The following is an 18,000-nucleotide window of genomic DNA, read 5'->3' on the forward strand; positions in this document are numbered from 1 at the left end:
CATAGCAATCTAAATAGTAGACAATAAAAGATACAGATAGATCAATGGGATAGAATAGAGAGCTCAGGAACAAAGCCATGTGTGTATGGTAATTACACTAAAGCAAAGGGCAAGAATATAAACTGGGAAAGGACGTCTTCTACCAGAAATGGTCTTATGAAAACTGCACATCCTCAGGTGTAGAATGAGGTTGGACCACTGCCTGACACTGTACTCAAACAGTAAGTCAAGCTAATTGAAGACTTGATTGTAACTCCTGGAACTATAAGGGCTTCCAGAAGAAAACATACACTGTAAATTCCTCATCATCAATCTTGATGATGAGTTTTTGGATTTGACATCACATGGAAAAGGAACACAGAGAATAATAAGACTACATCAAACTAAAAGCTTCTGCACAGCAAAGAAACTTCATAAATAAAGACAGCCTATGAAATGGACTTCCCTGGTGGCTCAGATGGTAAAGCGTCTGCCTACAATGCAGGAGACCTGGGTTCGATCCCTGGGTTGGCAAGATCCCCAGGAGAAGGAAATGGCAATCCACTCTAGTACTATTGCCTGGAAAATCCCATGGACAGAGGAGTCTGGTAGGCTACAGTCCATGGGGTCACAAAGAGTCGGACACGACTGAGCGACTTCACTTTCACTTCCATGAAATGAAACATTTGCAAGTCATAAATCTGGAAAGGCATAATACACAATATATAAAAAGAACACATATAGATCAGTAGTAATGATGAAAACGATCCAGGTAAAAAATAGGCAGAGGTCCTGAATAGATATTTGTCTGAGAAGACATGAAGATGCCAACAGACACAGGAAAAGATGCTGAACAAATCGAAACCACACAGAGGTACCACCTCACACCTGTTACGACGGCTATTGTCTAAGTGAAAAGAAACAACAAATGTACATCAGGATAAGGAGAAATGTAAACATTCACGCACTTTTGATTTAAAAGTAAATTGTTCCAGCAATTATGGAAAGCAGTGTGGAGGTTCCTCGAAAAACGAATGATAGAGCTGCCACGTGATTCAGTCTCCCCGCTTCTCTGTATTTATTCAAAGAGAACAAAAACACTAACTTGGAAGGACTTCTGCAACCCTATGTTCACTGCAGCTGTATTTATAATCGGCAAGAAATATGGAATCAACCTACATGTGCATCAGTGGACGACGAGATCAAGAAAATGTTATATATGTACACAGTATTATTCACCATAAAAAGAGGAAATCCTGCCGTTTGCAAGAGCATGGATGAAACTTCAGGGCACTATGCTCAGGAAACCAGTCAGACAGAGAAAGATGAAATACTATATGGTCTCAGGTATACGTGAATGAAAGGAAAACAGAAAGTATGTGGAAAATAGCTTCATGTATGGAGAGAACATATGGGTAGATCCAAAGACAGGGGCTGCAGGGTAGGCTAAATGCTTGACAGAGGTCAGAAGTTATGTTTCCATCTGAAAAACACGTCATGAGGACGTAACGTGCAGCATGCTGAGTGCGGGAGCGTGCACACGTGCGTTCTCGCTCGGGAGCTTTTCTGACGGCTCTGAGCACAAATTCCACTTTCTTAGCTGCCCTGCTAAGCACCTATGTGGCCTCAGGGAGATTCCCTAACCTCTCTGGCTCTCAGTCCCTTATGAGTAGACAGGACACCATAGGGCCTGCCCCTATGCCCAGTGGGCAGAGGAAATGGAGGATACACATGCATCCCATAGAACGGGGTGCTCCCTACAGTTTAGCAGTGACGACATAACATCAGGCACTGTCCCCTGGGGTGTCTTTCCCACTTGACCTCAGATCCAGCCTATGGAGCAGGTCCTGTCATCATCCCCATTTCACAGATGAGGAAAGTGAGGCTCAGAGTGTTCCCAGTCCCACAGCCCCTGAGTAGGAAGCCAGGATTCAGGCCGAAGCCTCTGCTCCCAGCATTGAGAAGGAGAAAGGAGGGGAGAGCTGGGGAGAGGCTGGAGCCTGCGTGGGGCAGGGGCTGCATTGGAGGCAGAGGTTGTTGGGGTGATCCAGGGTGGGGTGAGGAGCTGGTAGACTGGGTGAGGACTCGGGGTGCAGGGAAGGAGGACTGAGCCGGAGCTGGGATGGCCCACTGTCTGGATGGACACTGGCCTGATTAGAACAGGACACACCATCCTGGGGTGGACCCGGCTGCTGGGGTGGGACACATGAGAGCAGCCCTTGTGCAGAGTTGAGCGATCAGGGCCAGGGACCCCCACTTACCCAGGGCCAGAGGATGTGTGGTGTCCGGAACCAGGTGGCTCGAGCCAACACGTTGTTCACCAGGAGATTGGTAAAGCTTGGGATGGTGTCCTCAGTGACAGGGATTTCCATGAAGGGGTACAGGCCATTCTTGGGTGGACCTGGGAAGACTGGGTCGCCATCCCAGTAAAATCCCTCACTGAGAGAGAAACAAGTGTTAGGGACCAGCCCTGAGAAGGGCAGCAGCCCGAGACCTAGGAGGTCGGGAAGACTCAGCAAGGCCAGAGCAACTATGCCTGCAGACCTGGCTCGGGGCCTCTGTCTCCCATCAGAGGGCAGAGGGCGGTGGTGGGCAGATGAGAGCTGAGTGGACAGAAGGCATCACCTTTCAGCCCTGCAGGACCTTGGGCACGTGACCCTACAAGCCCATATTTTTTCAGCTGTTCCGTGGAGCCCACAACCTCTGGGCCCCACTTCCTTCACGTGGATCAGGAGCAATTCATGCGATCACTCATTCTTTAGGTCATCCTTGTGCCCTTCAGTTCTGATTCCAAGAACCCCGAGCAGGGCTGGGACCAGAATGAGGCAACTGAGATACTTGCCTTCACACAAAACTGCGCACTTGTAAAAATCTCAGTAACAATTTAATGAGATTTTCACACTTTTCAAATAAAAAAAAAAAAAAGCAAAAAACATCGTGATGAACAGAATCACAAAATTCTATATAAAGACAGAGCAGTATTACAAAATCCTCAGACCCAGGGAGACTGAGGACACGGAGGCCTTGGTGCTGCCTTCTGAGCCCAGTGCAGCTGCCCTACAGCTGCTACTGCGCATGTCCAGGCCTCAGTTGTTCTTTCTGTAAGATGGGTGCTCAGTGCGTGCCCTCAGGGCTGGCCATGAGGGGCGTGCCTGAGGTGGTCCTCAGGGAGGGAGCTGGGATGGGGGCTGGCCCGAGGCAGGTGCTCACGAGCAGTAGCCAAACTGGTCCAGGACGTGTGTGAAGATTTCCTGTTGTGCCGACAGGGATCTGGACCCTCGCCACACGAACTGCAGCTGCTGCAAACCCAGAGGGAAGGGAGTGAGGGCACAGGGGTGACACGGCTGCCAGCTCCCCCCCAGGCCCCGCCTGAGTCTCCTCGCCGCCCCCGTTGCTCTCAGGGGTTCAGGTCAAGATCCTCCTCTGCTGCCCCCTCCTCAAGATTCGCCCTGACCTCCCAAAGCCACAGGAGGCGGAGGAATCGGCCCTCCAGATGGTGCCTGTCTGCACCTTCATCTGACCCTCCTCAGGGCAGGACTCTCTGTCAGGACCTGCCATCCAGGCTGTCTGTAACTCGGCTTGAATGCCTGCAGACACCGGGAGCTCATCACTATTACTAAAGGTACTGCTGCTTTTTTCAGTTCTGATGGTGAGAAAGTGGCTGAGTAGATGCGGCTCACCACTCACCCGGTTATCCTGCATGGCCTCCTTCAGGTCGTAGTCGATCCTGGAGATGACGTGGGCATTGAAGCCCGCCAGGGCAAAGAGGGTGGGGGTCGTGGAGGATGCACCAAACGGGTCCACCTGCCAGGAGAACTGTGGCCGGACCCCAAATGTTTCATAGAGAAAGCCGTGTCCTTCTGCAAAGAGACAGCCAGGCGGTTGGACTTGGGGTGGGCTCTGAGAACTCAGGGACCAGTGGGAGCAGCAGAGGAGGTGCAGGAAGCAGAGGAGACCAAGGAGGAGCAGCTGGAGAAGAGGCGGAAGACTTGGGGATGGGGGGTCTGAGATGGGGGTTCAGCAATCTGTGAAGGGCACACCCTGTCCCCATATCATCTGCCTGAGGAGGGCAGGTCTGATGTCCCCTAATTCCACACTCAGAATCCTCACTTCAGTCAGGGAATATTGACCCAGACCCAAGGGATGACTTAGCACTGGTCCCACAGGTCATGGAAAGATCACCCACCTCTGCCTGATTCTTGTTTTCTCCACCTCTGTGGGAACTAGAAGTGGGCATGCAAATAGTTATAGCTGAAAAGATGTATGGGCTTAACTGGCTTGAGTTTCAGGGCAAGAATTCACACATTTTCTATTTTAAGAAGATTCAGCAAGCAATGTCCCCTTGTACCCCTTTTCTTTCCTGATGACTGGAGCTGTAGCAGCCATTCTGTGATCATGTGGGAGAGGATATGAGAATATGAGAAACATCAGTGGGCTGCAGAATCCGTCCCTAAATCCTCCCCCTTCTTTGTAAGGAAGCAGTAAATATCTTAATGACAGCTCAGTGTACCTCAGGTTTTTTCAACACTGTTAGAAAATCTTCCTGAGGTCCAGATGAACAGGTGATTAATGCATAAAACAATTAATCTTTGCCCAACATATACTCTCCCCTCTGCCTTTTAGGAACAGAACCACACAGCCCCTCCTAATTAGGACAGGGTAATAGACTCCCGGCAGGAGCCTGCATTCCCCTGCCTCCTGAGGATGACAGACCACGTGATGAGGTTCTGAACAGTGGATGTGCCCAGAAGTGATGAAGGTAGTTCAGGGTCACCTTTTCGAGGATGCACTGCCCTCTTCCCTTCATTCCCCTCCCCTTCCCAACTGAGATGATATTCCAGGGGGGTGAGGCACCTTCAGCCATGCAAGGAAGACAGGGACACCCTGTGGGGTGGCAGAGCAAAACACACCAGCTACTGGAAGCCTCATTACTCTGTGGAGCAGTGACCCCTGATGGCCCAGAACAGCCCTCAGTGTAGACTCCATGCCCCACCCCCTCGCTGAGAGAAGTAACCTTCCCTCTTGCTTGAGTCACTGTCACTCAGTCACCTTCTTGCAGCTGAACCAGCGTCCTAATGAGCACAAAGACCAGGTCAAGACCTCCCTGCCCAGTAATGGAGGGCGGGGCAAGAGTGCAGGGGCCAAGGTGCCCGAGAGGCCAAGGGGACACTGGAATTGTGGTCTCCGCCTCAGCTGGAGAGACCTGCTTCCTTCCTCCTCAGGAGAATGTTAAGCAGTTTTTAACTCTGCTGAGGAGGAGTCAGAGAGAAGCAGGGAGGTGGAACAGAGGGGCACCCAGGAGACAGGGGATTACTGGTATTGGGAGGGGGAGGGGGTGGGCACAGGCCGAGAGCTGGGGCAGGAATAACCAGGACAGCAGGGTCCTCTCAGGACTGCCCCAGGCGTGTCCTTCCCTCTTGGGGACATTTGCTTCTGTCACTGCAGTTATGGGAGCCCCAGCCCCCATGTGACCTGAGCTGGGCTCCCTCTCAGAGGATGGGGTCACTGGGGGCACCCTTTTGTGTCCCACCTCTCTTCCAGGCCTCTGCTGAGAATCCCAGCTGAGAAGTGTCACCTCAGGGAGAGGATGAGCTCGCATCCCCAGGGCCTGATGCCCACACTCAGCTCGTCCTGTCCTCTGAGCTGCTGGGAAAACCGCCATTCCCCCATTGAGATATTCTATCTAAAACTAAGTCTCGAGAGTGTTTATCAAGACCTAGGAGAATGAAAACACAGTGACTCAAAACCTATGGGATGCAGTAAAAGCAGTGCTAAAAGGGAGGTTTATACCAATACAAGCCTACCTCAAGAAACAAGAGAACCATCAAATACACAATCTAACTTTGCACTAAAGCAACAGAAAAGAAGAACAAAACCCCCCCAAAGTTAGTAGAAGGAAAGAAATCATAAACATCAGAGCAGATAAATGAAAAAAAAAAAAAGAAATAGACAATAGGAAAGATCAATACAACAAAAATCTGATTCTTGGAGAAGCTAAACAAAATTGATAAATCATTAGCCAGACTTATCAAAAATAATAGAAAGATTCAAATCAATAAAATTGAAAATGAAAAATTAGTTATATCAGACAACACAGAAATACAAAAGATCATAAGAGACTACTATGAGGAAATATATGCCAATAAAATGGATAACATGGAAGAAATGTACACATTCTTAGAAAAATACTCCTTTCCAAAACTGAACCAGAAAGAAATAGAAAATATGAACAGGCCAGTCACAAGCACAGATTCCCAAAACTGTATTCACAAAATTTTCCAACAGAGAAACACCCAGGGCAAGAGAACTTCACAGGCGAATTCTGTCAAAAGTTTTGAAAACAGCTGTTACCTATCCTGCTCAAACTCTTCCAGAAAATTGCACAGGAAAAAATCATCCCAGTTCATTATACATGGCCACCATCACCCGGATAACAAAACCAGACAAAGATGGCACAAAAAAGAAACTTACATGCCAATATCACTGGTGAAAATAGATGTAAAAATACTCAACAAAATTCTAGCCAACTGAATCGAACAACACATTAAAAAGATCATACTTCATGATGAAGTAGACTTTATCTCAGGGGTGCAAGGATTCTCCAATATACAGAATATCACCATCACACAAGAGACAAATCAATCAATATGACATGCCATCTTAACAAAATGAAAGATAAAAGCCACGTGGTCATCTCAGTAGATTAAGAGAAAGCTTTTGACAAAATTCTACACTTATTTATTATAACTCTTCAGACAGTAGACATACAAGGAGCACACCTAACACAATAAAGGACTTACACGACAAAGCCAGAGCAAGCACTGTTCTCAACAGTGAGAAACGGAAAGCATTTCCTCTAAGATGAGGAATAAGACAAGGGAGAAGGCAATGGCAAGCCACTCCAGTACTCTTGCATAGAAAATCCCATGGATGGAGGAGTCTGGTGGGCTGCATTCCATGGGGTCTCTACTAGTCAGTCGCGACTGAGCGACTTCACTTTCACTTTTCACTTTCACGCAATGGAGAAGGAAATGGAAACCCACTCCAGTGTTCTTGCCTGGAGAATCCCAGGGACGGGGGAGCCTGGTGGGCTGCTGTTTATGGGGTCGCACAGAGTCGGACACGACTGAAGCGACTTAGCAGCAGCAGCCCACTCTTGCCACTATTATTCAACATAGTTTGGGAAGTCTTAGCTACAGCAATCAGAGAAGAAGAAAAAAAAAAGAATCCAGACAGGAAAAGAAGTAAAATTCTCACAGTTTGCTGTTAACACGATAATATACAGAGAAAACTCTAAAGATGCCACCAGAAAATTACTAGAGGGAATCAGTGAATGTAGTAAAGCTCAGTTCAGTTCAGTTCAGTCGTTCAGTTGTGTCTGACTCTTTGCGACCCCATGAATCGCAGCACGCCAGGCCTCCCTGTCCATCAACTCCCAGAGTTCACCCAGACTCACGTCCATCGAGTCAGTGATGCCATCCAGCCATCTCATCCTCTGTCATCCCCTTCTCCTCCTGCCCCCAATCCCTCCCAGCATCAGAGTCTTTTCCAATGAGTCAACTCTTCGCATGAGGTGGCCAAAGTACTGGAGTTTCAGCTTTAGTATCATTCCTTCCAAAAAACACCCAGGGCTGATCTCCTTTAGAATGGACTGGTTGGATCTCCTTGCAGTCCAAGGGACTCTCAAGAGTCTTCTCCAACACCACAGTTCAAAAGCATTAATTCTTTGGTGCTCAGCTTTCTTCACAGTCCAACTCTCACATCCATACATGACCACTGGAAAAACCATAGCCTTGACTAGACAGACCTGCGGGGAGCGAGCTCCGCCTCTGGCAAAGGTCATGAGGAAGGAGGCTTGGCATACGCAAAGGCGGGATCAAGCCTCAGGAGTCTCCCTGGAAATTCTCGAGCAATCTACCCCCAAAACCAGAGTCTGCCTACTTTCTGTTTTGTGCTTTCACCTACACTTCTGACTTTACGGGGGGCTGTCCCCCACTACCTCTCTGAAAAAAGAGTTAGCTTATAGCTCCAGTTAATAATTCCTGGGTGTGACAGTGTTTCAACCTACAAACTCCCTTGGAAGTCCTCTAGCCTGCCTGAATAGGTTCTTCCGGCCACATGTGATTGCTCAGAGCCTCCAAACTGTGAGAGGCATGAGATGTTCTAAACTGTCTAAATACAGATTCCTTTGAGCAGTCAAAAGATTGATTAGAAATTGTATTGGTGAAGGGATTTTCACTTGTTGGGCCAATGTTTGCTGCTAAGTCTCCATATCCCTTACCTGCTGTGTCCCTGGCAGTGTATTGATTAATATAATTGGTTTAAATAGTAGCTTTAATGTTTGTAACCTGGGACCCTTGAATTAATTCTTTTTCTTGTTATAGCCCACCACACCTTTGCTCTGTAGGAATGCAACTTTATCTAATGCTTTTTGGAGGCTGGCGCCTGACTTTAGAATAATCACCTTTAGAGAAAAAGGCCTCCGGGCCAGAAGATGATGCAAATCACCTAAACTTTTGCATATGATAAGTTTGCAGGAAGAAAGCCTGGCTTACTGCATGACTCTACCCCTTCCCCCATTATCCTCTATGCATAACTTAAGGTATAAAAACTACTTTGGAAAATAAAGTGCGGGCCTTGTTCACCGAAACTTGGTCTCACCATGTCGTTCTTTCTCTTACCTTCTGGCTGAATTATTCAGCCTCTTTTCTACACTGAATTTCCTCACTGAGCTATCCTTATTTCAGCCTCTTTTCTCCACTGAATTTTCCTACTGAGCTATCCTCATTCTATTACTCTTTATATCCTTAATTAACGTTTAATTAAGCAATTGTTTCCTGATCTTCGCCGACGCCGTCCCCGCTTCGAATTCCCTGGATCAGCCGGGGCTGGTCCCCGGCACAGACCTTTGTTGGCAAAGTAATGTCTCTGCTTTTGAATATGCTATCTAGGTTGGTCATAACTTTCCTTCCAAGGAGTAAGTGTCTTTTAATTGCATGGCTGCAGTCACCATCTGCAGTGATTTTGGAGCCCCAATAAGCAGGGTGACAGTATACACCCTTGATGTACTATTTTTCCTATTTGGAACCAGTCTGTTGTTCCATGTCCAGTTCTAACTCTTGCTTCCTGACCTGCATATAGGTTTCTCAAGAGGCACATCAGGTGGTCTGGTATTCCCATCTCTTTCAGAATTTTCCACAGTTTCTTGTGATCCACATAGTCAAAGGCTTTGGCATAGTCAATAAAGCAGAAATAGATGTTTTTCTGGAACTCTCTTGCTTTTTCCATGATCCAGCGTATGTTGGCAATTTGATCTCTGGTTCCTCTGCCTTAAAACCAGCTTGAACATCTGGAAGTTCACAGTTCATGTATTGCTGAATCCTGGCTTGGAGAATCTTGAGCATTACTTTACTAGCGTGTGAGATGAGTGCAATTGTATGGTAGTTTAAACATTCTTTGGCATTGCCTTTCTTTGGGATTGGAATGAAAACTGACCTTTCCCAGTCCTGTGGCCACTGCTGAGTTTTCCAAATTTGCTGGCATATTGAGTGCAGCACTTTGACAGCATCATCTTTTAGGATTTGGAATAGCTCAACTGGAATTCCATCACCTCCACTAGCTTTGTTCATAGTGATGCTTTCTAAGGCCCACTTGACTTCACATTCCAGGATGTCTGGCTCTAGGTCAGTGATCACACCATCGTGATTATCTTGGTCATGAAGATCTTTTTTGTACAGTTCTTCTGTGTGTTCTTGCCACCTCTGCTTAATATCTTCTGCTTCTGTTAGGTCCATGCCATTTCTGTCCTTTATCGAGCCCATCTTTGCATGAAATGTTCCCTTGGTATCTCTAATTTTCTTGAAGAGATCTCTAGTCTTTCCCATTCTGTTGTTTTCTTCTATTTCTTTGCATTGATCACTGAAGAAGGCTTTCTTATCTCTTCTTGCTATTCTTTGGAACTCTGCATTCAGATACTTATATCTTTCCTTTTCTCCTTTGCTTTTCACTTCTCTTCTTTTCACAGCTATCTGTAAGGCCTCCCCAGACAGCCATTTTGCTTTTTTTGCATTTCTTTTCCATGGGGATGGTCTTGATCCCTGTCTCCTGTATAGTGTCATGAACCTCAGTCCATAGTTCATCAGGCACTCTGTCTATCAGATCTAGTCCCTTAAATCTATTTCTCAGTTCCACTGTATAATCATAAGGGATTTGATTTAGGTCATACCTGAATGATCTAGTGGTTTTCCCTACTTTCTTCAATTTAAGTCTGAATTTGGCAATAAGGAGCTCATGATCTGAGCCACAGTCAGCTCCTGGTCTTGTTTTTGCTGACTGTATAGAGCTTCTCCATCTTTGGCTACAAAGAATATAATCAATCTGATTTTGGTGTTGCCAAATTTGCCTGTTACTCCAGGTGTTTCTTGACTTCCTACTTTTGCATTCCAGTCCCCTATAATGAAAAGGACATCTTTTTTGGGTGTTAGTTCTAAAAGGTCTTGTAGGTCTTCATAGAACCGTTCAACTTCAGCTTCTTCAGCGTTACTGGTTGGGGCACAGACTTGGATTACTGTGATATTGAATGGTTTGCCTTGGAAATGAATAAAGATCATTCTGTCATTTTTGAGATTGCATCCAAGTACTGCATTTCAGACTATTTTTGACCATGGTGGCTTCTCCATTTCTTCTAAGGGATTCCTGCCCGCAGTAGTAGATGTAATGGTCATCTGAGTTAAATTCACCCATTTCAGTCCATTTTAGTTCGCTGATTCCTAGAATGTCGACGTTCACTCTTGCCATCTCCTGTTTGACCACTTCAAATTTGCCTTGATTCATGGACCTGACATTCCAGGTTCCTATGCAATATTGCTCTTTACGGCATTGGACCTTGCTTCTATCACCAGTCACATCCACAGCTGGGTATTGTTTTTGCTTTGGCTCTATTCCTTCATTCTTTCTGGAGTTGTTTCTCCACTGATCTCCAGTAGCATATTGGCCACTTAGTGATTGGGGAGTTCCTCTTTCAGTATCCCATCCTTTTGCCTTTTCATACTGTTCATAGTAAAGTTACAGGATATAAAAGTAATAAACTGAAATCCCTTGAACTCCTATACCCTAATAATGAAAGGCACATTGTACTCCTAATGTTCACTGTAGGATGATTTGCAATAGCTAGGATATGGAAGCAGCCTAGATATCTGTTGACATGGATAAAGAAGTTGTGATACATATATGCAATGGAATATTACTCAGCCATAAAACGGAACACATTTGGAGGAAAGGAAACCCCAATGCCATTGTGATGTCCTACACACAGTGCCTCTTTAGTGGAGTGAGAATGGGTAGAGCTCAGCACACACTGCAGTCAATCCTGGCTCATCCACTGACTCTTTGTCCTTCTTGTATTCTCTATTCTGCTTGTATTCTCTATTCTATACTCTATTCTGCAAAGGAGCCTGAGAGCCATGATGCCCCTGCACACCCTGCCTTTACTGGTGAGTGAGGTGATATGTTATGACCAACCTAGATAGCATATTCAAAAGCAGAGACATTACTTTGCCAACAAAGGTCCATCTAGTCAAGGCTATGGTTTTTCCAGTGGTCATGTATGGATGTGAGAGTTGGACTGTAAAGAAGGCTGAGCACCGAAGAACTGATGCTTTTGCACTGTGGTGTTGGAGAAGACTCTTGAGAGTCCCTTGGATTGCAAGGAGATCCAACCAGTCCATTCTGAAGATCAGCCCTGGGATTTCTTTGGAGGGAATGATGCTAAAGCTGAAACTCCAGTACTTTGGCCACCTCATGCGAAGAGTTGACTCATTGGAAAAGACTCTGATGCTGGGAGGGATTGTGGGCAGGAGGAGAAGGGGATGACAGAGGATGAGGTGGCTGGATGGCATCACTGACTCGATGGAGGTGAGTCTGAGTGAACTCTGGGAGTTGGTGATGGACAGGGAGGCCTGGCATGCTGCGATTCATGGGGTCGCAAAGAGTCGGACACGACTGAGCGGCTGAACTGAACTGAGGTGATATGTGTAGAGAACACTTGTTAAATGGAGAGGAATGTGCCCACTAGTTGCCATGTGAGTGGTGGTGCAGGGGATGGTGGTGATAATGGTGGTGCTGATGGTGGTGATAATGGTGGTGATAATGGTGGTGCTGATGGTGGTGCTGATGGTGGTGATGATGGCGGTGCTGATGGTGGTGATAATGGTGGTGCTGATGGTCGCAGTGACACTGGTGTTGGAGGTGGTGCAGGTGTGGATGGTGATGGTGGTGGGAATGGTTGTGATGGTGATCGTGTTGAAGGTGCTGGTGTTAGAAGTGATACAATGATGTGCTGAGCTGTTAGTGGTGGTGATGGTGCTAGTGCTGGTGGGTGAGGTGATGGCAGAGATGGCATCTGGCCTTTACTGATCATTTACTAGGGACCCACACACTGTACACTATGTGCTCTGTTGGAATTATCCCAATTTAATCCCGATAACCTGATGCTGGGAGGGATTGAGGGCAGGAAGAGAAGGGGACGACAGAGGATGAGATGGTTGGATGGCATCACCGACTCAGTGGACATGGGTTTGGGTGGACTCTGGGAGTTGGTGATGGAGAGGGAGGCCTGGTGTGCTGTGGTTCATGGGGTCACAAAGAGTCGGACATGACTGAGCAACTGAACTGAACTGAAAGGAATCTCCATAACACCACTTTGAGGTAGACCTTCCATCACTACTGAGCACTTTCACAGAGGAGGGAACCGAGCCCTAATGAGGCTGCATCACATGCCAGGGTCACAGTGTTGGGAGTTAGCAGAGTCAGGAGTCAGCCAGGCTGGCTTGTCTAGAATCCACACCCTCATCCCCTGCACTCAGGCACAGACATGGACATGGTGCCAGCAGTCACAGTGCTGACTGGTCACAGTCTCCTGCTGAGAGGGGAAGATGGAGCCTAGGACCAGGGCTCAGACACCCAGTCCCAGCCCCACAGGAGGCCACAGGGACCCTGATCTGGGGAAGGGTAATCAAACCTGTGAGCTGGAGGATCTGGTCATCAAAGTGGGTCACGGCCTCGTCATGCATGACCTGGCCTCCGAGGACAAATTCCAGGCGACCTGTGGCCACAAGCTGGCGGACCTTGGGATAGTGGGCAGAGAGAAAAGGCCAGGTTACACCTTCCAGGCTGAGCCAGTTGTAGTTTCTGGGCACATGCCTATAACATCTCATGGTCCTTCCTTCAAACTCTACAGCCTCATTTATTCTGCAAAAGCAGAACACTGTCTGTCCTGGTCAGCACTGCGTCCAGCTCCGAGAACAGCACCTGTCCCTGGCTGCTGCTTCATCAGGCATATACACAGATACATATGTTCACAGCTTTCGCTTTTGAATGATGCCAAGATTATGGAAAACTTGCAGGAACTGTACCAAAAAACTCCCATAAATCCTTCTCCAGATTATCTCATTGCTAATATTTTTTACCTCTTTCTGTTAACACTCTCCCATGTCATTACACACAGTATGGTTTTTCTAAACCATTTGAAAGTACAAGTTATCAACTCTATGCCTTTATCTGAATAGTTTAGGTCATTTTTGAAAGAAAAAGATAATTACAACTGCTATATAATGATCAAAACTCAGGCTATTTCACATTAATAACGTGTGCATGCATTCATGTTTAGTTTCTCAGTAATGTCCAACTCTTTGCGACTCCATGGGCTGTGCCCCACTGGGCTCCTCTGTCCATGGGATTCTCCAAGCAAGAATACTGGAGTTTATCCTCTAATTTCCAACACTTTCTGAGTATTTCTGTTTCATAATTTTTATGGTTTCAGGCTGGTACGTTTGTAGAATGCTCTTCCAATTGCATTTGTCACATGTCTGTCTAACAGATATTTTAGAACACAGGAATGAAGGAAATTTCCTGGGGCTTCAGTGTGTAGGATGCACTTTCAGTGCTGAGGATGTGACTCTGATCCCTTCTTGGGCTTCCCTGGTGTCTCAGATGGTGGGGAATCTGCCTACAGTGCAGGAGACTCAGGTTTGATCCCTGTGTTGGGAAGACCCCCTGGAGAAGTGAATGGCTATCCACTCCAATATTCTTATTGGAAAATTCCATGTAGAGAGAAGACTGGCAGGATGCAGTCCATGGGATTGGAAGCAGTTGGACACGACTGAGTTACTTTCCTTTTTACTTTAACTAGGGAGCTAACAACCCACAGACCTCATGGTGCAAACAATAAAGTATATCCATGAAAGAAGGGAAGAATGGGAGCATGAATACAGTCAGAGACCGTGCCACTGAGCACACCATGCTCTTGGTAGACTGCGGCTTGGATCTGATCTGAAAGTACTGTCTTTGCAGATCGTTCATTGAGAAATGTGGAACGACACCTACTGTGTACTGTTTCAAATGCGCACCTGCTTCATATTGGGCCCCATCCAGGAACTGGGATTCAGCCCAAACAAATCACGGAAAATTGCTAGTTTCCAGGGACATATTATTGAATTTCCTGTCTAGGTCTTAGCCAGCACACCTAACTGTGAGAGTAAGAGTAAGAGTAAGTGATTTGGGTCTGGGCGTGTCCGTGTAAAGAAGGAAAAACTGCCCAGTGGACACCAGAGAGCAAGGCTCTGATTCACAATACTGACCCAGAATCCATCTGTCAGGTATAAGCTGTGTGACCTTGAGCCAGATGCCTGCCCTCTCTGAACCTGGACCAGCTCTGTGCAGTAGGATAAGGGTCCTCACCGTGCAGGCCGTGGGGAGGAGTCAGTAGAGTAACCTGTACAAACCTGAGCCCAGCACCTGGCCCGCGGCAGAGCCCATCAGATGGGAGGCTCGTTCTCTCGGCTCCACAGGCTGCAGGGTCACATCCCCTCTGTGGATCTGGTGGACACCGGCTTCACCATCTGAGCTCTCTGCCTTGAGCAGGTGGCTGAGCCTCTGACTTCCACCGTCAGCGACTGCTCTGAGGGCAGGTGATGCCTGGAGGGGACCACGCCCCAAGCACCCTAGGTGCTTACATCCTGGGCACATTCTGGGCACAGCCTCTCTGAAGAGGGAGGTCACTCCTGCTTCCAGATGTGGGACCTGCAGCTGCAGAGCCAGCCCCACCTGTGACTATATGGGGATCGGGGGAGGACCTGGCCCCAGGCTGCCCCTCCAAGGACCAGGGCCTCTGACCCCCTGTGACACGGAGTTAATCAGCCCCAGAGGTAAATCCACAGGGATTCCTGCACCCCTGGCTGGTCCTGGGCTCTGGTGCCCATGAGGGCACCATGAGATCCACAAATGAAGTCAGAAGGTGTGCACACAGGTCACCCCAGAGTGCCCAGTGTCAGAGGTGACCCCATTCACACCAGCTGAGTGCCTGGCTGGGCTGCCAGAGCCGCAATTATTCAGGAGAAACCAGAAAGGCAGGATCAAACACGAACCTGTCCCCTGGGTGTGGGGCTGACCGCAAACCTGTACTAAATGGGCCCTGGGCACAGCCTCGCCGGGTTGTGGCCTCCTGGTTTATGCAGCCCTGCCCTGGCCTCATGGAGCGCAACCCAGGAGCTTCCTGAAGGGTCGTCCCTGGGACCCCGAGGGCATCTGCTCTCATCTTCCTGGTGAGGACCCCCTGAGGGCAGCATTACCTGGCCTTTCTGCTTGTCCGAGGCGACGCCATCCCACCACAGCCGGAAATATTCCTGTTCCACAGCAATGAACCTGCGCTTCTTCTCAAGGGTTAGTTCCTCCACCACGGAGTTGTAGACGTTGGCAACATAAGCCTGCATGTTCTCCTGGGGTGGGGAGGGGGAGAGACCATCACTCCAGACCCGTGGGGGAAACCAGAGGGCATGGACCAGGGACCAACGAGGAACGTCCAGGGAGACACAGTGTCCAGGGGCCACTGGCACTCCCCACAAGCCTGTCCAGGCCCTGCAGTTGGGTCCCCCTCCTCCTCAAACAAGGGAGCCTGGTATCCACTCTGTGATGGACACACGGTGAGCCCTGCACTGAGAGAAGGACCCGGGCAGACAACCTTTGATGGGAGCCTTCCCCTGAGGAGAGTCATGAGGAGACAGACACTCTACATGACAGAGGATCGTGCCAGTCCAGCCAAGTCCACGGGCCAGCCCAGAGGGGCGTGCTGACCACTCCTGCCTTGGAGGACAGACCAGTCGACAACGGGGCCCTGGGAGTGAGATCCAGGGACCCTGATGGGCCTTCTTGGGATGAAATGATGGGGAAGTGTGTGTCAAGAGCTGAGGCTGAGAGGAGCTGACAGCTCGAGCATCTCTCTGGATCTATCTCCCACTGCACACTGAGGCTGGGAGTCCCCAGAATGGAGCTCTGTCTGCTCCCATCTGGGTCAGGCTGCTCACTGTGGTTCCCAGAGATGCTGATAAAGGAATGCAAGGAGCCTTGGGCAGGGGGTGAGGGGGCAAGGCAGCGATGTATGCTGACTTGGGCAGCACCCCACCCCAGGCCTCAGTGTCCCATCTCTAAACTGGGGGTGACAAGCATGCTTCCCCACACATCAGCAGTTCCACATGCAGGTGGAACCACCCACAGAGGCTGCCCAGTGACCTGAGACCAGACTCAACCCTCAGCCTCAGGGCCTCTTGCTGCCTGACTCCCTTTAAAATGAGTGACTCGCTTACTAACGTTTCACGGAAAGTATTGTATCCATGATCACAGAGTGGTCCTATTCATTTATTTCCTTCCTCCTCCCAGAAAAGAGCTTGTGTAGGCCTGGGTAATCATTTCAGTTACCTGCCCCAGAAACTTATGGAAATCAGTCCTGACCTCTTTTCCTCTGCCCTGGTTCATTCGTTCACTCCAGGAATATTTGAGGACACCTTCCACCCATTGCAGCCGGGGACGCATTCTCACCCCTGCCCAGAGCAGCCCATGTTTTTGCTCATCGTGTCCGACTCTTTGAGGCCCCATCGACTGTATCCCGCCAGGCTCCTCTGTCCATGGAATTCTCCAGGCAAGAACACTGGTGTGGGTTGCCATTGCATTCTCCAGGGGAACTTCCTGACCCAGGGATCAAAGCTGGGTCTCCGTCACTGTAGGCAGATTCTTTACCATCTGAGCCACCAGGAAAGCCCTCAGCCAGTCCATAGCTGAGTAGTGATGGCGTCCAGGCTGAGACTCCTTATGGCACAAACCCATTACATGAACCCACTCTGGAGTCCAGATGGAAAAAGGACCGCAGCTTCAAGAGGTGTGTGGGGTCACTCGGGCCACCTACCTGTATGGTGTGCAGCCAGCCCACATCCATGTGGCTGTGGGGAACCACGAAGACTCTTAGTTGGGGCTCAGGCTGAGCCCACGGGGGCCACATCAGGCCCAACTGCAGGAGCAGAGGCAGCCAGCCCCGCGGCTCCATCTCCTCGGCCAGCTCAGGGGCTGGAGGACGTCTGCCTGCCTGCAGGGCCCAGCCTCCTGCCAGCTGACTGGGCCACCACCCTTGGTGGATGCAGTGGGAAGGAAACCAGAGTGACACCCACACAGATGCTGTCACCTGAGCAGTGCAGGCAGGTGGCACTCGCTCACTGCCCAGCAGCACTCTGCTCCCATCTGCGGTGTCCTGACCATGCACCTTTAGACAAACCCCAAATACCACCTCCCCTGGGGGGACTGCCAGCTTCCCTCTGGCCAGGCCTGGCTCTCCTCACCCCAGTCCTCATGCCTTTCCCTTAGGCCTCTCCCAGTGGTATTTCCCACTGGGCATCTTACCCATCCCTGCCCCCAACCCACTGGTCTGGCTCCTTGACACTGCCCTGCAAAACGTAACACTCAGTGTGGGGCCTGCCACCACCAGGAGGCCCACCGTGATACACTCTCCTTCACATGAAACCCCAGACTGAGCCTGGCAATAGCAATTGTAATCTCTTTTTTAAGGAGAAAAATGGGCTTTCATAAATAGGACCCGACTACTTGAGGTTGCAGTGCCAAAGAATGCTCAAACTACTGCACAATTGCACTCATCTCACACGCTAGTAAAGTAATGCTCAAAATTCTCCAAGCCAGGCTTCA

At 48.9% G+C, this 18,000-nt stretch overlaps 1 protein-coding gene across 1 annotated transcript in view; it reads right to left on the bottom strand.

The window, feature by feature from the left end:
* LOC147370225 (epididymis-specific alpha-mannosidase-like) overlaps positions 1 to 17,350 on the bottom strand; it is a 53,909-nt gene extending 36,559 nt beyond the window's left edge. Inside the window, exons 1-6 of the mRNA XM_086404700.1 lie at positions 17,213 to 17,350; positions 15,606 to 15,752; positions 12,998 to 13,103; positions 3,667 to 3,839; positions 3,190 to 3,278; positions 2,241 to 2,418 (exon numbers count right to left, since the gene is read on the bottom strand). Of these exons, the coding sequence (XP_086260826.1) occupies positions 2,241 to 2,418; positions 3,190 to 3,278; positions 3,667 to 3,839; positions 12,998 to 13,103; positions 15,606 to 15,752; positions 17,213 to 17,350 (831 nt within the window). The remainder of the gene's footprint in view (positions 1 to 2,240; positions 2,419 to 3,189; positions 3,279 to 3,666; positions 3,840 to 12,997; positions 13,104 to 15,605; positions 15,753 to 17,212) is intronic.
* Positions 17,351 to 18,000: the final 650 nt, after the last annotated feature.

This window comes from Bos grunniens, chromosome 6 (genome assembly GCF_055505025.1).
Source record: "Bos grunniens cultivar Pamir isolate PY7600 chromosome 6, Bosgru_T2T1.0, whole genome shotgun sequence".
Lineage (NCBI taxonomy): Eukaryota > Metazoa > Chordata > Mammalia > Artiodactyla > Bovidae > Bos > Bos grunniens.